General features: G+C 44.2%; 1 protein-coding gene across 1 annotated transcript in view; it reads left to right on the top strand.

The window, feature by feature from the left end:
• Positions 1-138: 138 nt before the first annotated feature.
• Mpp4 (membrane palmitoylated protein 4) overlaps positions 139-19,412 on the top strand; it is a 36,148-nt gene continuing 16,874 nt past the window's right edge. The window contains exons 1-13 of the mRNA XM_028765692.1: positions 139-228; positions 1,165-1,286; positions 5,473-5,550; positions 6,988-7,068; positions 7,874-8,005; positions 8,398-8,479; positions 10,619-10,704; positions 11,011-11,082; positions 12,581-12,777; positions 13,608-13,672; positions 15,469-15,486; positions 16,641-16,679; positions 19,125-19,145. Of these exons, the coding sequence (XP_028621525.1) occupies positions 153-228; positions 1,165-1,286; positions 5,473-5,550; positions 6,988-7,068; positions 7,874-8,005; positions 8,398-8,479; positions 10,619-10,704; positions 11,011-11,082; positions 12,581-12,777; positions 13,608-13,672; positions 15,469-15,486; positions 16,641-16,679; positions 19,125-19,145 (1,069 nt within the window). The 5' untranslated portion in view covers positions 139-152. The remainder of the gene's footprint in view (positions 229-1,164; positions 1,287-5,472; positions 5,551-6,987; positions 7,069-7,873; positions 8,006-8,397; positions 8,480-10,618; positions 10,705-11,010; positions 11,083-12,580; positions 12,778-13,607; positions 13,673-15,468; positions 15,487-16,640; positions 16,680-19,124; positions 19,146-19,412) is intronic.

Here is a 19,412-nt window from a genome sequence, read left to right as displayed (position 1 = left end):
GTGTGTGTGCACTAGTGCTAGGCTTGCAGAATGATTGGTGAAAATATACTCCAGTGTACTGAACACTATGGCTGGTGTGGCTGAGCAGCGATCTGCCATTTGTTAATCTGCGTCTTATTCCTGACTTCCCTTTCCAAGCTCCAGCAGGGAGGATGAGACAATCTGACAGAGGAGCAGAGCTGACTGATGAGGACAGGGCTTTTTCCACAGCATCCAATCCTGAGAATGGTATGTGTCCCCAGAATTTCTTTTCTAGATTGGAAGAGACTTTCAATAATATCTGAATACATGATCAAGTACACAGGATGACTTGCTGTGATCCCTACAGGGGGCTTACTCCGCACCTTTGTCCACTGGCGCTAGTGTTGATAGTTCTGAAAGCAACTCTCTGTGCAAGGAAGACATTGCTACAGAAGAGTCAGAGCCCCAGCAGGCCTCACTTGTTTATATAAAACTCAGAACTGTATAACTTGTTCACGTCCAGAGTAACACTTAAAAGAGATTTTTGTTTAGTAATGAACAAAGTCAAGAATTTACTATAAATGTAGTTCCTTTGCTCAGTAGATGTTTACATCAGGAAGTTTAATGAGGGAGCAGCCAGAATGTTCAGTGAGTGAGGACGCTTGTCATTAGAGCCGAGTTAGAGGAGAGAATCAGCTCCTCAAGTTGTCCTCTGACTGCCACACACTAGGTCAGTAAATGAATGAATGAATGAATAAATGAATGAATGTAATGGGAGGGCCGGCCAGCTGGCTCACTGGGCAAAGACACTTGCTGCCAAGACTTACAACGTAAACTCTCTCCCTGAGATCCACATGGCCAAAAGTGAGATATAATTCCTACAAGTTGTCCTCTGACCTTCACTCAAATGCTCTGGCATGCACGTGCCCTTGCCCTACACAAATTAAATAATGCAACATGTTATTCACAGCCCCAAGAGAAAGCTAGCTCATTTGTAGTTTACCACTAGAAAATTTTTTTCACAGAGTCACACGGTCTTCTGACATAAGTAAATGATGGGACAGGGTGTGGAGCCACCCTCAGGCCTTAAACCCCATGTTGTCCCCTCGTAAGGATTGCCTGCAAGCTCAGCAGTCCCAGAAGCCCCAGTCACAGCATCTTCCTGCTGCCCTTACCTGCCAGCTGGCCTCTGACCTTTTCTAGGTCTCTCTGGTATCCTGCGGCTCCTACTGCAGGAACTGAGTCTTTTCTACAGCCGAGATGTGAATGGTCTGTGTCTCTTATATGACCTCCTCCATTCCCCGTGGCTGCAGGCTCTGCTGAAGGTGAGTGCTTCACGCCTTTCCTTGCTGTGGCTAGCAAAAGTCAATGTCTTGGACCATTCAGGTTATTGTAAAAGTATGCCAAAAAGTACTTGGTTTATTTATTTCCTTTTAAAAATAAAACTGCTTCTTTATTTTGCTTATTCTTTCTTTTTTATTTTACTTTGAGAAAAACTTTCATAATACCTCAATTCAACATATCCAACCTTACTGTCAGGGAGGGGAGGATTTTCCGTCTTACTATAAAAGAACAGGAAAGAGAAGAACAGCAGCAGAGAGCAGAGGCCAATCATGACTGCTTGAGGAGCCATAGGAAAAACTGTGCATAGGTCATAGGGTTTCCAGGGGAAACTCTAAACTGCTTGCACGTGATGCATTCTCAGTGTCATCAGGAACAGGAATGCTGGACTCCTCCACTGTCACCCATCTTCATCAGTGCTCAGGCCCATGTGGTCATGGCTGTGGTGGATCTCAGAATCCTCAGGAGAGTAGCCGGAAAGGAAGAGTGTAGCTTTTTTTTTTTTTTAACTTTTTTGTTTTTGTTTTTTGAGACAGGGTTTCTCTGTATAGCCCTGGCTGTCCTGGAACTCACTATGTAGACCAGGCTGGCCTTGAACTCAGAAATCCACCTGCCTCTGCCTCCCATGTGCTGGGATTAAAGGCGTGCGCCACCACCGCCTGGCTAGGAGTGTAGCTTTTAACAGCATCACCACCAGGTCCTTGACAGCCTTGCTTTTACCAGTTCCAGTTATTTGTTGCAGGGTCTCTACAACCAGTGGTCAGGGTTGATTTCCAAGTGCTGTTTGACCATGATATAGCCCCTGGTAGTGTTGTCTCATAGTGCCTGGGCCTTGATGAACTGCTCTGTGTTTGCTGTCTAGCTACTGTGCTCATCTCAGTGTAGCAGGGTGAGGACACATGCCTATTGGAGATTGTTACCTTCTCCACCTTCTTTTCTGAGATCTCCTTCATGATCTTGCAGAGATTCTCAAAACTTGATTTTCTGCCCTCCATTTTTTTTCCTGGTAGCTCCAGACCATCTTTGTCCAAGAGTCCAGGCTCTTCCCATCAACAACTTGAGCTGCCAAACTTATCAAGATGCTCAGAGACCTCTTCCCTGCCTTCTCAGTGAAGGTGGAGTTGGCCTCTCATTCTTTGCTCTCACCAGCGATGCAGTAGATGAACTGCTGTGTCTCCTCATGTCAAACACTCTGTCATAGAAGCCATCTCTTCTCCAGGCTGAGAGGGTATGGCACAGTAGCTCAGAGAAGCATCACTGGTGGGTGGAGCTTTCATGGACTCCAAGCTTTAGATTTGTAGAGAATACCCATAAACCTCCTTGTAGTTTTCTTCCAGCTTCTAGAACTGGATGACTTTGAAGATTTTGCTCTGCTGGAGCAGTTTTTGGAGATGTTAAAGGGCAGAGCTTCAGAATCAACCATGCCACAGATGAAGCTGAGATACTTGGGTATCACCTCATCATGGCTGTCCAACATGAACACACAAGGGCATAGTTTGATGTCATTCCTTTTGTTCTCAAAGAAGTCAAAGGGAGCTAGCCAACAAATAAATAGCAATGTCCCAGATTCCAACTAGCCTTCTACAGAGAAGCGCTTGGCTGTTAAGTGTCTTCTCAGTCATTGTTGAGGCTCTTAAAGAATTTCTCATATTCCTGAGTGACATCATTACTGTTTCTGGTCCAAATGGGCTTGGCCTTGTACAGTCCTTCTGATCAATGTATTTGTCCTTAGTCTTCTTTTTATCTTTGCCAGCGATACCACGCTGATCCCACATCTTCAAGCTTAGGTCTTTTCTCATTATCCTTATCTTTTTCTCCTTTCTCTTTCTCGGCTTCATCATCACTGATCTTCTCCAGAGAGTAACGGAGTGGCCCAACACTGCAAGTGCTTCTTCACCAGCACTTGACTCTTCTCTGTTCTGTCTGGGATCACTTTTGGTGGTACAGTGAGCTCTGTGAAGTGCCTGCCTTGACATATACAAAGCTCTGGGATAGACCCCACCACTGTAAAACAGGTGTGCTAGTTATTGTTCTATTGCTGTGAAGAAACACCATGACAAAGGCAGCTCTTACAAAGCAGCAAACTGGGTGCTTACTTGTGGTTCTAGAGGGTTAATCTAGGATCTTCATGATGGGAGACAATAGGTATGTCACTGAGGCAGGAGCTGAGAGTTTATATCCTGATCCAAAGGCAGCTGGCAGAGGGAGACACTGGGTGTGCCATGGGATTTTGAAACCTCAAAGCCCACCCCAGTAACACATCTCCTCCAACAAGGCCACACCCATCCAACAAAGTTACACCTTCTAGTCCTTCCCCAACAATACCACTCCCTAGTGACTAAATTTCAAACATATGAACCTATGAGAGCCATTCTCATTTAAATCACTCACATAGATGAGATGGTGCATACCTATAATCCAGCACCCGAGGCAGGGTGATCAGAAGTTCAAGGTCACTTATGGTCACAAGGTCAATTTGAAGACAGCCTGGAATCAATTGTCTCCAAAGGGGGGGGGAGATGCACACACACAGGAAAGGTGGGGGAGAACAGACAGACACACACACATACATCCAGAGAGACAGAGTCAGACAGACATAGACATACCCCTGTTGGCTTTGGAAGCATTTGTAACAGTCTCCAACTGTTTTCGGAGGCCCCTACGATCACAAAGCAGTTACCACAATCTTTTGTCCTTCAGGCCAACAACTCTGGACAAATAAGAATGCTTTTATAAAAAGCCACTCCTGGCTGGTTATGGTGTATGTGCCTTTAATTCCAGAATTTGGGGGCTAGAGGCAGGTGCATCTCTGTGAGTCAGCCTTGTCTGCATAGTGAGTTTCAGGCAAGTCAGGGGTGGAGAGTGAAACCCTGTCTCAAAAAACAAAACATCATTCCTCTTTGTTAAAATTAAGAAGTAAAAAATCTACAGTTTTAGTTGGAACTCATAACATTCCCTTACCCTGATAGAATCTTTTTAATTTGATAAAAATTCTGTGCACCATATAAAGTATATTTTCTGAACAAGTGCTCTTAAGAAAAACCCCTTTGAAATTATTTTTGGGAATGTGGGTGTTTCTTCTAATTAAGCATGAAATATGGTGAGCCTTGTAGTATATGTTAATACTGTATCCTATAGAATTGCAGTGGTAATGTCTTTTGCATGACCAAAGACATGTCATTTGTTTTATAGCCTTTGACGGAGAGTCTCAGTTTAGCCCTGGCTAGCCTGAACTCAGGATGTAGATTATGCCTAGCTAGCCCTTGACACCTACACCTCACCCCTTCCAATACCTCCCGGGACCGGGGAGTTTTGCTCTCATCATAAATATTTGACCAGTTCTTTTGCTTAGTGCTCCCTACAGGCATCAACCAGCATAGATCAGTTCCACATGCTTGAATACCAGCCTTACAGAACAGCAGGAAGCTCACTCATCACAGATATAGATGGGAAAGGCTAGACTGCCTCTTGGACCTCTTTTCTCCATCTGTAAGGGAAATCTGATTCCCCAAATAAGATGAGGGGCAGCACTGTGAAGCCAAGCAAAGCAAGCATTGCTTATTTAGCCTAACTTCATCCTGTACAGAAAAGATCCCCAGGGATGGGGGTGAGGGGTGAAGCTGGAATTTGCACAAGTGAATTTACCCTGGAGAATTGCCTGAGGAAGGAGAGGTGAGCAACTTCAAAGACCAGAGCAGAGTGTGGATGAACACCTTCTGAATATCTGCTTCTTACTCAGGACCCCTGCTGGGTCATGAGCCACACAGTTCATGCCCTGTACAGCTGCCCAGCTCAGAGGTCCTACGGGGTCTCTACTCCATAGACCCTCCCTTGAGAAGCCCCTGTGTACACTGTGTATGGATCCCTGCTGGAGCCAGACCCAGAAATCTTTTCTTTATTTCCTTCACTTTAAAAAGAGGAAAATTTGCATAATTCTCATTAATGAAATTGCTGTAGGGCTGTTCATCTCCTGGTAGCAGCCAGAAGTGACACTTCTGAAGCCCTGGGCCCTCCAGCGGGAGGGCACTTCAGTCAGCCTGGAGTCATACAGTGTCACCTGGTTGGTTGTCAGCATGGCTGCCTTAGGCTGTTTCTTCCTTTGAGAGCTTTTACTCTAACATGTTACTGGCCCCATCTTCCATATCCTTTGCTCCTTTTACCCTTTTGCAGATCTATGACTGCCTCCAGAAGTTTAAAGAGAAGAAGCCAGTTCCTGCTACAGCTCATGCACAGATCTTATCCTGTGAGGTAAGGTTGTTCTATCCAGAAGAGCCATAGAGCCCTCGCTCATGTCCTGTAAGGTTTGTTTACATAAATGGAAGTTTCTGTTGGGAAAACTTGCTCAATGAGTATGCATTTTAATTAAAGTTATCTCTCTCTCTTTTTTAAAATTATTTATTTACTTAATGTAGCTGTCTTCAGACACAACAGAAGAGGGCATCAGATCCCATTACAGATAGTTGTAAGCTACCATGTGGTTGCTGGGAATTGAACTCAGGACCTCTGGAAGAGCAGTCAGTGCTCTTAACTGCTGAGCCATCTCTCCAGCCCTTAATAAGAGTTCTTTTTTTTTTTTTTTTTTTTGTTTTTGTTTTTGTTTTTTTTTTTTGGTTTTTCGAGACAGGGTTTCTCTGTGTAGTCCTGGCTCTCCTGGAACTCACTCTGTAGACCAAGCTAGCCTCGAACTCTCGAACTCAGAAATCTGCCTGCCTCTGCCTCCCAAGTGCTGGGATTAAAGGTGTGCGCCATCACCGCCCGGCTAAGAGTTCTTAATTGAACTTAATATAAAGAAAGTTGTCTTCCAAAATTAACACACACACACACATGAACACACAAACACACTCATGCACACACTCACACACAGGTGTGCATGTGCACACACATTTTCACCACATGGCCATCTTTCCTTTTGCCCCTTTGCATTTCACTGACCTTAGGTCAACACGGTGACTCTATGGTAATGATTCTGCAGTTCCTAACATGGATCCTGTTTGGATTCCAGTCTCTGCTAGCCAACCTCCTCCTCTTCTCATCTTCTTCATCTTCCTCAAATTTGGATGGGCACCGTGAACATAGGATGTCCTCAACATGTCCCCTTAGCTCACTCCTTGATTAGTCTTTCCTGTCTCAGCTAAGACAAGTCTGGGCCCGTGTTACAAAGACTGTTAGAGGTTTACATCTACCTTGAGCCTCTACCCGCTGTGGTAAAATTCAGTAGCTAGGGAACATACCATGCTCTATGTGGGGGGATAGAAAAAGAAACTACATCTCTCAGGTCAACATCACGTTAGAACATCTACTTTTCAACCTGTGTGATGCTGACTATGGGATAAAGATTAAGTGTATGTTACATGTGTGCTGGTTCCCTCCCGAGGCTAACTGTGATCCACATACGTGAGTGCTAGGAACCGATGGAGTCTCTAAAAGAGCACCAAGTTCTCATAACCCTGAGCCATCTCTCCAGCCTGAGGAGATGAAGATTTTAAGTGTTTTATTTTATTTCACTTTGGGTTTTGGAAACAGGGTCTCCCCTGAAGGACAGGGTGGTCTGTAATTCACTTTGTAGCCAAGCCAGTCTCAAACTTGGTGATCCCCACATCTCAGCCTCTCAAGGGCTAGAGTCACAGGCATGAGCCGCGTGGCTTAAAAATACTTTATGGTGTATATTTTTCCATCATGCGTCAGGTCTTGGAGCTGTTACCCAAAGCCTCCAGTTCCCCTGAGATCCAAGAGCTAAGACAAGTCCTCCAGGCTCCACACTGCAAGGTGAGCACTTGCTAAAATGGACAAAGTTTTATCAGAGACAGAGTTAGGAAGAATAAATAAAAGTGATATAAAACATTGTCTCTGGATATATATTCTGTTTCTATACATGAACAGCCAACAGATTTTACTTGAGGATGTGGGGCTCACATGTCATTGACTAATCACTGAGCAAATGCTGCCGCCATGTACCAGGAGGTACCCAGAACTTTCCAGGGTGTCTTGTTCTAAAAAGATACTATCCCTCTAGAATTTTGGGTAGCGTCTGGTTACGGATAAATAATTTCCATACGTTCTCTCATGTAGAGAAGGTTTTGAATTTTGAACACAGCATATGAAGTAACTTTGGATATACATTTATTTGTATATATGTGTATGTGACTGTGAGTTTGTGCACACCACTTGTGTACAGATGTCTGCAGAGGTCAGAGGAAGGCGTCAGATCCCCTGGAACTGGAGTCATAGAGAATTGTAAGCCGCTTGGTGTGGGTGCTGGGAACAGAATCCAGGTCCAGCTCTTTTTTAATCTCCTAAGCTCTGAGCCATCTCTCCAGCCCCTAAAAGAGATTACTGTACACTTTTTAACCTCTATATTCAATCTATGTTTTAATCCCTATGTTTCCGTGTCTATAAAAATAAGGACAATGACTATCCCTAGCTCATAGAATGACTGAGACTGAACTTGCTTAGAGCTGTGCCTGACATGTGGGTGTTTGTGGTTGTATGTCTTATACAGTATCAAGTCACCATTTTTGAGATGCATGTGTGCTGCATGCGACATTTGCTCACCTTCCCTCTTCTGTCCTAGGCTTTGCTCAGTGCCCATGACACAGTGGCTCAGAAAGACTTTGAACCCCTTCTCCCCCCACTGCCAGATAATATCCCTGACAGTGAAGAAGCAATGAGGATTGTTTGTCTGGTGAAAAACCAACAGCCCCTGGTGAGGAAATCATTTCATCTTTTGTTTATGGTTACGCCAGGGTTTGTTGTGATGTAAGTTATAGCTAATAGGTACTTGAATGGCAATTTCATCTCAGTCACACAGAGAGCAGGATGGTGGCATGGCAGCTGGTGTAACTTTGCCTGTGGTTCAGACTCACTCAGCTCATAATGTTCTCACCATGCAAAGGCTTCTATGTAGTGTCTTTCTTTTATGAGAAGACAAGATATAAACTCTTTTTGGTGAAAACACGACATCTGTATTATATATTTTATATAATGAATGGCCTTTGTGTGTTTTACTCAATTCTAATACACTGGCCTACACTCTTCTCTTCTGCTGATAGAAGGCAGGTAAGAATTAACTGATGCTCTATTGTGTTCTCTCTCCAGGGAGCAACCATCAAGCGTCACGAGATAACAGGGGATATCCTGGTGGCCAGGGTTATCCATGGTGGGCTGGTGGAGAGGAGCGGTAAGCTGGGGTAACAAAGAGTAAGTGAGACGCAGCAAACGTGGAGTCTAGAGCTTTTCTCCCGGGGCAGAGAAGTTCCTTTCTCCACTTAGGTCAGGGCCTTCGGATGCTCCTGCTAGGCTAAAGCAGTAAAAAATCAAAGGATGCCAGCACCCTTGGCCCGAGAGGACCTACATGCTGGGCTCCGTGAGGATGCATTCTTGTTAACATTCTCAAGGTTGCCAAACAAAGCAAACATTGTCATGACATTTTACAGATGGAAGGACCCAGCTTCTTCTGCTTCCAAAATGGCAGAGCTCTTGTTCATCGTGAGCAACTTCTCGTGCTTTCCAGCCTTTCACACATATCCCCCTCTTGCCACTGTGCATCCACACCTGACTCATCCCCTGCTCCCCACAGCCTCCTGGCACCTGCATGTGGCACCCTGACACCCACTGGAAAATCCTATGGAGACCCTCACTGCAGGTCCCCCGGCCTTCTTTCCTCTTTCTCTTTGGCTCTTTCCAGACGGGTCATCTTCCTCCTCGATTTTTCTCCAGATATTCATCCTGCTGTTGTCTCAGCTCTCTGAAACCTCCCATCTCTCCTATATTTCTCAAAGCTTTTAAAAACATCAACACATAGAAATCATATTAATCAGCTTCAGTGTGAAAATACAATCACGTATACAACATATAGTAATAGATCAAGATATTTGCTTTTCTTCTTTTTTAAATTGAAAATATTTTCCCATACAGGGTACCCTGATCACAGTTTCCCCCATCTCCCCCCAGATCCTCCCACCTTTGCACCCATCCAACTCCAAGCCTTTTTTATCTCTTCCTTTAGAAAACAAACAGGCAAATAAAGATAATAAACTAGAATAATTTTTTTTAAAAGGAAAAGCATAAGAAGCATACATAAACAAAACTCATAAAACTCAAGATTGGAATGTAGCAATGAGTTTGGCTTCCACTTTGTGCTCCCAGTGTGTTGTACTTCAGCCACCCACTCAGGGAATTTTTGGATCCAAGAATGAAACACACACACACACACACACACACACACACACACACACACACACAAAAGCTTATTTTTGAAATGCCTTGGCTACCTCAAAGGCTGGGCACTTCTAAACCTCCCCTTACTACCCTGGGCCCAACGGGGGAAGTGGCCAGTGGCCACCCACCTAAATTCTCACATGGCTCTTTGGCTCTCTCTCCTGAAGCTCTAAATCTCTTCTGTCTCCCACTGCATCATGGTGATCCTCTGTCTCCTCCCCGCTGTGTCCTAGCCTGCACAACCTAAGGGTCCGGCCCTGTCTTTCTTTACCCAGCCACTAGCCGCTGGCATCTTTATTGATTGATCAAAAACCAATTGGGGACAAGGACCTTTAGAGTCTGGACACACAGATTCCCAATTGAATCAAAGGATTAGAACCAATCTCCAACATCTCACCTTTTCTGTCCAAATTAAACAAACAAACAAAAAAACAAAAATCCTCTTCTCTCAGACATAAATTGAGTACAACAATTATGTAAATCACAGAGTATGAGATACAATTAACATCCAGTCCATCATATTTGTCAATTAGAAAAAGTACTTTACCATCATTCCTAACTTAAAGAGTTTACAATTCCATACCTGAATTATGTTTTGATTTTTAGCCTGCATCACCATCTGCAAACCATGCTTTCAATGCTAAACAACTTAAGTTTGCTTATGAGACTATAACTAGTCTTCAACCCCATCAGAAATCTGAGACAAATTAAATATTACCTGAGTATATAGGAAGCACCAAACATAGCTTCTAAAATTTAAACAGTTGTAGGGACAGCTGACTACCTGGGCAGCCTCTATTCCTTATAACATTGGAGCATCTGTCTTCAGAGTCTGGCCCAGACATGCTTAGAGTTCTTCTGACCAGTATTTTGGTTCCATTTTAAAACATCAGAGTAGTAAAACAAACAAACAAATCACTCTTGGTGTTGGCAAAGAAGTAGACAGTGCTCACAGACAGTTATGGTGGTATAAGTTGGAACAGTTTTTTTTTTTTTAAATTTTCAAACATGCTTGGGGTGAGCTAGTGGTCATTGGAATAGCAGCCTCTGTTTTATTTCTTGGACCCTTCCTTCCTCTGTTTATGTTCTTGTTACGTAGGGTTGCTGTATGCTGGAGACAAACTGGTGGAAGTTAATGGAGTTTCAGTAGAGGGCCTGGACCCTGAGCAAGTGATCCATATTCTGGTAACTGTCTTACTTCTTTTGTTAGTGACTTAGTGACATGCCTTGCCCCGTGGTACTATCATGTGATGGTGTTTAAGTCCCTCCCAGCAGCTTTTCATCTCCAGCCCCAGACTTTGCTGTCATGAAATTCATCAAGCTTCCTGTTTAACCTCCAGAAGTTCTGGCCCAGGCTGGGAAACATCCCTTCCCAAGCTGAGCCTGGGCAGACTGTTACTCTGTCTCCTGCCCTGTGGAGTTTAAGGCTGGATACACTGAGATGTTACCCTGTCTAACCGTTCACCACTCTTCCTCGTTGCCGTCCTCTAGGCTATGTCTTGTGGTACAATCATGTTCAAGGTGATTCCGGTCTCTGCCCCACCTGTGAGCAGCCAGAAGATGGTAAGAACACACAGCAACAGTATGGTGTGTAGCAGTCCTAGCCGCTAGACTGTTTTGGACAAGGGTTCAGTATTCGGGATCTTTCTCAGTGCTGATGATCTGAAATGGAGAGGGGGTAAAGGAATACAGCAAAAGGAGTGGACCGCCATGAAGTTAAGAAGCTGCATCAAAAATAGCGAGCATCTGGGCAAAAATATTTCTAAATTAATTGATTCTGTTCTACAACACATTTTAACATGCTGTGATAATGGGTTTCATTATGACATTGTCATACATACATATGTATAATGTATTTTGCATATCTAATCCATCTCATTACCCTCTCATGTTCTTCTCCCTTAATCTTCTTTATCTTTCCAACTAGCCCCATTTCTGCTTTCATATATGAGTCTATGCATGCACACATGTGCATGAATATGGGTGTGTGTGCACATGTATGTGTGTGTGAACACATGTGTATGTGTGTATGCATGTGTGTATGTGTGCACATGTGTGTGTGTTTGTGCGCACGTGCGTGTATGCGTATGATAGGATTCATCAGTGTTATTAACAGGAACACTAAGGCAAGTATTCCCATCAGCCATTGACTGTTTTTAAATCCTGGGCGAGGAGGGATGGGACCCCCATGAGCCCTCTGGCAGGGCACTGACCTGCCCAATCATGTAGGTGATCGGAGAGGCTGTGAGTCAAGTGTAACCGCTACATCGTGCCTATAAGTCAGTGTGCACACCATGCCTCCTTCGTCTCCTAGCTCCTACATTATCTCTGCCTCTTTCTCTACAATGTCCTCTGAGCTCTGGAGAGGATAATACAGGTGTCCCATTTATGGCTATTCATTCAATAATCACCTATTCTCAGTACTCTGACTATATATGAGTCTTTGCAGTAACTGCTGGCCAAAGCCAAAAGAAACTCCTATGGCCAGAGCTGACAGCGTCACTAATCTATGGGAACTGGGAAAGCAATTTGACAGGCACATCATGGCCATTTAGCAAAACATCCTCAGTAGCTTCCCACTAGGGCCTGTGACCTTCTCAGCCACAGGCCTGCAACTGTGTTTGCAATACTGAATGTGAACTCTCTTTATGGAGTCAGCATCACATCCAGCTGGAAAGTGTTTGGTTATGGCCTTAATAGACTTGCCACTGTTGCTCCAAAGAGCTCTCTTTGCTTGGTTGGTTGGTATTGCTACATAAAGGTCCACAGGTAAGTAAAGATGTTGATGACAATTCTTCCCCAGCAGCCTTCTTAGCACCTTCTAGTGCTAGCCAGCAGGGAGGAAACTTCCAGCCTAGTTCTAGCCTGATCTCTCTATGCCCTGTGATGGAGATGCCAACAGCAGCCCACCCTCCCACCCCCCCAGATGTTAGAAGAACATCTCTTTAACGGTAAGGCCGGAAAACAAAGATGAGAGCAGAGGAGTGAGGGCAATGGTTTTAAGTTGTGATGGTTCTGGACATGTGTTCCTCTGAGAGTACCATTGTGCACTTGCTGATAGGTTTATGTTCGTGCCATGATTGATTACTGGCCTCAAGAGGATCCTGACATCCCCTGCATGGATGCTGGATTGCCTTTCCTGAAAGGGGACATTCTACAGATTGTGGACCAGAATGATGCCCTCTGGTGGCAGGCCAGGAAAATCTCAGACCTTGCTATCTGTGCTGGGCTAATCCCTTCCAACCACCTTCTGAAGAGGTAAGGGAGGCCCGTCAGGGTGATCATTAGGCAGTGCTTGGGACATCAAGTTTCTGAGAATGTGATAAAGACACAAACAGATGGGCGAGCATAAATGCCTCCGTTTATAAACCTAAGTGTCAACTTACTGATAGATTTTCAGCTTCTTAAACACTAAGGGGACCAGAATAGTTATATCAGCTAGATAGAAAAGTGCTTGTGAGACTAAATTAAACTTAAATATTTCTATGGTCTGAATATGTTGACCTAATCCCCCAGTGAAATGTAACCCACAGAGCAATAGTATTGTAAGACAAGGTCTTTAGGATTTGATGAGGTCATGAAGATCCATGGATTACAGCATCAGCAGATTATTAGTATTGTGAAGAGGGAGATACTGGCAGGAAAAAGACAAGACACTGAAATCCTGGAGAGGCTGCAGCTGTTGGCAGTGCACAGCCCTGGGGCAGGCAGTGGGATGGGGTGGCAGAGGAAGGAGGAATCCAAGCCTGTTAGATAAGAGATGGAGGCTTAGAAGGGACATTTGCCTGCTTAATAAAACCATACAGAATTATAGCCAGGATTGAGAACTTGGCAACTGCCAGGAAGAATGGGGATTGACATCCCAAGTGGGGGACTCTTAAGGGAAAGGAAAGGTGTCCTGGAAACACTGGAGGCAACCCAGGACAGTCACTGCCCCAGGCTCAGTGGAATAGAGCCACCTATGGTGTACTGGGGCCAGATGATGAAGTCCCATCTTTGTGTCTCTTCTGAAATGTATTCCCAGTGCTACAGCCCCGAGAGAGACCACACTATAAAAACCAGCCAATCTTTGCTCTCTTTCTGCCTAGGAAGCAGCGCGAATTCTGGTGGTCTCAGCCGTACCAGCCTCACACCTGCCTCAAATCCACCCGATGTGAATGTGAGTATGTGAGTGTGTGCAGAGATCTCAAACTCAGCATGCACATCCAAGAAGGGTGCTTCCATCTCTCAGGCTAGCCTCCTGCCCATGTGAGGGGCTTAAATATTCTCATTGTCCCACAGTACTCTCCTCCACAAGCAGCCATCAGAAGCCAGCTATCAGAATCCCCTGCAGGCATTCATACCCTTTTCCTTTTCTGTTAGCATTCCACCGTCACCCAAAGCAACTCAGCAAGGAAATGGCTAATTTCACGGTCCATCATGGAAGGATGTTAGACAGGAACCTGGAGGCAGGTGTGAAGCATCGGAGGAATGCTATGTGCTGGTTGGCTCCGTATGGCTTGTTCAGTGTGCTTTCTTATAGGACCACCAGCCTAGGGATGGTACTACCCGAGGTGAGATGGGCCCTCCTGTATCAATCCTCAGTCATGATAATACCTCGATACTTGCCAGTCTGATGGAGGCATCTTCTTAATTAAACGTTCCTCTTTTCAGATATGTTTAGGTTTATGTCAAGTAGATGGGAACCAACCAGCACAGAAGTTAAACACATCCTTGGGTTAAAGACTGCTTAAGTCATTTCCTCCCAAATTCAAGTCCTCCAAGACACCTCACCCTTACCCCCACCCCTGGCCTCCGGAGCTCTTGTATGTTATACCTGGACAGATGTCTGTGGCTATACAGTTGCATAATCTTCATTTGTGTCCTTTCTTTATTAATGTTAAGATTTATTTTCTTTTTGTTATTTTGTGTCGGGGTGGGGTGGGGGGTGGTGGTGGCATGGATTTTGCCTGCCTGAATATCTGTGTACTACATACATGCAGTACCCTAGTAGGCCAGAAGAGGGTGTAAGAACCCCTGGGACAGTAGCTAGAGATAGTTTAAGCACTAGAAGAGCAGCCAGTGACCTTAGATAGCCGAGCCATCTCTCCAGCCCCTATTTCTTTTCTTTTTTGTACTGGAGATTGAACCAAGGGCTTGGTGCATGCTAAGAAAGCACTTTCCCACTGGACTATCCTCAGCTCCAGTCCTGGACCTTTTTGGCTAAATATGAGACATTTAAGGAACTCACTGTGATCATTACACATTGTTCTTCAAATGGTAGGAGGGGCGTGGTCAGCAAGAGGTCTGTGGCCACAAGTGCTCATGAACTACTTAAGGCTTAATAAAGCTGCTGACACTGGGGGACAGTGACCAAAGGAGAGTTGCAGACAACAGAAGCAAACTGGAGCTTGCCCCCAAACTCTTAGATCACTTCTTTTATCTGTCATGCATGATGCTACGGTTTGTTTGTTTTCTCTGTTTAAATTTGATTGTGTAGAAACACAGGACAGGGCACGGACAGGCCTAGTGAAGAGGAAAGGCCGTTTAACTAATGAAGATTTTGAAAATCCCAGTGCTAAGTGAGATTGTGCATGATCATCAGAGGGTTGTTTACTGTGGTGCACTTATCCTCACCCCTGTCCCTCGCTCTCCTCTCCCTCACTTCCCCCACTCCCCTCTTCCCTTCCTAGATTTGAGTTCCTAAGACATGCTGCCCTAACTCAGACTTAGAAGAACACGACTCCTACAGAGGATGTTGAGAAGGCAGGTGGTGCATTCGCCAGAAACAAGTAGTTCCCTGTTTCCAGCCATTCTGGAGCATACATTCATTTCTGAAGGGCGGTCACTAGGTGTCTCCATGAATTCCCGGGACACGGGTTGCAATGTTGGTGCTTTGCTGTTCTGGTCCTAAGTTAATCTGAAAGACATAGAATGTGAACTGCTGTTTCTTTCTCTCCCTGTCGCCAGCACTGTCTATGGAAGAAGGTAAGGAATGGGATTCAGGAAGACACCCTTATCTCCAGATACTCCTAGGAATTTTCTCTAATCCTCGAAATTCATTTCTGTTCTGCTCAGCTATGTGAAGCTATTTCTACATATCTGGTCATGTGTCGCACAGCAGGGTATTTATTCTGATCTAAGAGATCAAGGAGGGGATGTAATGTTTATTCACAGTTCTGGAGTCTGACAGAGCACAAGCTAAGACCTCAGCATAGTGAAGCTCAGCAGGGCTTTGTATCAAGTGCTTATACAAATTTCATAACATTGTAAGGAAATTATTATTCTCATCTTGTGTATGAAAAAAATTGAAGTTCTGGAAAAAGGAATGATTGCCTGAAATTGAAAAAGGTAGTCTAGAGATTCAAGCTTCCTTATGGGGTGCCCCACGTTGGAGGTTAAATGGGACCTTCAGGGATTGCCTTTCCATTTGTCTATGTTCAGCCACGTGCATGTTAATGCTATGTTTCTATCTGTCGGTCTGTCTGTCTATCTACCTCTCTCTGTCTTTCTCTCCTGTCTCTGTCTCAGCTGTAATGATGGAAGTAGCTTTTGCCTTTTTTACCAAGGATGAGTCTCTGTATTAAGTGTTTTCCACTGCAAGAGGTTCTTGTGGCCAAGATGGACAGCTGCACTAGCCTTAGGGTATAGACATAAATATTCGGAAGGCAGTTTGGCCATATATCGATAGTAAACTATGCCCTAGGACCAATGACCTCCAAGCCACCAGCTTTGGTCCAGGTTGTCAATATCAGTTTTGCATTTCTTTCCATGGATCAGGCTTCAAATCTAATCAAAAAGTAATTGGCTAACCCCCAAACAATTGTGCTTCTGTTGCACGAGTGGGGCCACCCTGCCACCTTGTCAGTAGTGTAGTATTCAGGATCCACGCTGCTGCTGTGCTTTCAGCAGGCTGCACATTTCATCTGGCACTGTGGGTACCAGCCAGTGCTGGTACACAGGAGCGCTTTATGCCCTACCATTCGTAAGGTGCATGTTTCTCTGACACAGTAGAATTTGTCGTATCTCTCCAAGAGAACAATAGTTCTAAGAGTCGTGCTGAAATGTAGTCTGAGTTTTGTCAACAGATTTTGTGTGTAATGTGGGCACATTTTAAGCCCCTTGTCTATGTTCTTTTGTAGAAGACAGCATGAAGATCGACGAGAAGTGTGTGGAAGCAGGTAACAGTTCCTCCTGACTGAGTCACTACCAGAAGAAACATGAAGCACTTCAGCTCTAGATGACCAGAAGCAGAGATGTCACAGGGCTGCAAACCCTTCTTCTGGAGGGCATGTAAAATGAGTTCAGCCCATGTGCCTTTATTGTGATTCCAAGAAGCAAAGCCAGGGGTGTCTCCAGGGCTCCCTCTCAGAAATTACCTCAGGACAGAGATAAGCAGTGTCTCAGGCGGTGGGACAGCCAGAAATGTCCATGCTCTTTGTGGAATAATGAAGAGTGTGATGCCAAATACTTAAATGCAAAGTATATTTTTGCTATTACATATACTAATTCTAGTGTAGGCAGATGGCAATGGGTTCTAAACCTTGGAGAAATAAATAAGACATTTAATGGGGTTTATGAATTCTAAAAAGATTTTTCTCAAATTCAGCAGCGTTACTAGGCCTGGCTCATGAGGCGCTAGGTTTCATGAGGAAGCTAGTTGCAGAGGCATTGGTCTGATGGGTAATCTGGTTTCCTTTTGAGACAAGCTCTTCCTCTGTATCCCAGGCTGGCCTGGTACTCACTACATAGTCGAGGCTGGCTCCTATTGCTCAGCAATCCTCATGCCTCGGCCTCCTGAGTGCAGGGATCATAAGAAGGAGCCATCACGTCCAGCTCTGCCAGCTAACTTTGTCATGGGATTGTGGGCTAGTGCAGTGTTTGATATGAAACATTCATCTATATATTTCTCAGACCAGTTGCAGAATAACGTGGATATTTTTTTAAAAACCAAGTTCCACAATCTGTTTTTTTTTAATTAATACTATTTATTTCCTTTCTACAATTTAAATTAAAATTCCATTAGTGCATACGTTGACATAGTTCAAACCCCACAAAACCATATTCAGATAGAAGTTCCTCTTCCTGTGTTTCCCCTCTTCAATTTCCTGTTTTAAAAAATGATTATGATGATGTAGTTTGTGTTTGTGTGTGTGTGCATGTGCACACGCACATGTACTTACATGCACGCACACACATTATGTGTGTGTGTCACACATGCCATAATGAATGTGTGGAGTCAGAGGACAACTTTTAGAGTTAGTTTTCTCCTTCCAGCTCTAACTGGGTTCCAGGGTTCAAACTCAGGTTGCCACACTTGGGCAAGCACTGAGCCATCTCACGGCCTCAGTTTCCCGTTTCTGTAGTTTCTCTCCAAATATACTCTTTGAAGATAAAGACAATGGCACGCATTCTTCTCCCTGCCCCACCCCCGACCTTTCACCCAAACATAAATGCACGTCCTTTGACAGTGCACCGGGTCGGCTCTGATGTGCGTGGCCTCCTGCCTCTGTGTATCTTAAAGATGATTCTGTCCTATGTAAAGAGCATCTCTGTAGTCTTGTTTTTGTTTTTTAACAGCGTACTGAGTTTCCGATATAAGCACTGATACAATGACTAGCTTTAAAATATGTATTCCAGTTATGTTTGTGCCCTTAGTAGGGGCTGTGCCTCCTCTAAAGATGCATGATGGGTCACACTACTGTGTGTTACGATTGTACTTTTGTACAAACGTGAGTCTCTTTATTTTTAATTCCACTTTCAAAAGATAACAAGAGGGACAGACAAGGTAGCTCAACTAGTAAAGTTACTTCCTGCATGTCCTCTGACCCCCACATATGTCACGGCATGTGCATGCCTGCATATTCTCTCTCTCCCTCCCTCTCTCCCTCCTCCCTCTCTGTCCTCCCTCTTTCTCCTCCTCTTACATATCGTACTAAATAAATGTTCTAAGTTTATCAGAATAACAAAAGTTGTTTTAACTACCGAGGAAGCTGATTTATCTCATCTCTCTCAGTCACTTGAACAAGGAGTCACAGGTTGGGAGACCCTGACTTGGTAGGGAGCTTACACCACTGCCACACTGATGACCTTTGGAGCAGTCCCCTGTGCCACACCCAATAGTTTGGAAGAGTTTCTTGTGGTGTCCCTCTTTTTTTAAAAAAGATATTTTTATTTATTTTATGTATATGAGTACACTGTAGCTGTCCTCAGACACACCAGAAGAGGGCATCAGTTCCCATTACAGATGGTTGTGAGTCACTATGTGGTTGCTGGGAATTGAACTTAAGACCCCTGGAAGGGCAGTCAGCGCTTTTAACCGCTGAGCTACCTCTCCAGCCCATGTTCCAGTTTTTTATTTATTCTCTTCTCTCCTGTTATCTACTTATTTAATACCCTGCTGCATCCCTCCTGGTAACCACAGCGCATCTGTCGAATGCTGTTCATCTCTTAAAGACATATGTATGCCATAGAGCTAACGCTGACTTGATGCTGATCTAATGCAAGCATTTTAAAGGCAGCGTATGGGCAGAAGCATGGACTAGGCTTGCATTGCTAAAATATAGACTTGGTGTAGATAGTCATGTAATGATAATTTTGCTTTTCACCTCTACTGAAAACCACAGATGAAGAAACTTTTGAATCTGGTAAGTTAAAAATATGCATATTTAGTACCAACTTTTAGATATATTTTCCATGTTTTGGTATAATTTAAACATATTTAGAGATATAACAAAGTGGTTTTTTTAAACCAGACAATAAGATAACAAGAATTTAAACCGTGTTAGGTGACAGGTTCATTGGCTTCACGATAGTAGCTTTTATTTCCTATGCATATTCCCAACTATGCTGCAGATCCCAGATATGGACCGACACGGTAGTTATTTTTGAGCTACTGTAAACTTCATTTAACT

The sequence above is a fragment of the Grammomys surdaster genome, unplaced genomic scaffold (genome assembly GCF_004785775.1).
Source record: "Grammomys surdaster isolate TR1022 unplaced genomic scaffold, NIH_TR_1.0 165, whole genome shotgun sequence".
Taxonomy (NCBI): domain Eukaryota; kingdom Metazoa; phylum Chordata; class Mammalia; order Rodentia; family Muridae; genus Grammomys; species Grammomys surdaster.
The sequence above is the reverse complement of the archived record's forward strand: the minus strand, read 5'-3'. Positions and strand labels throughout refer to the sequence as shown.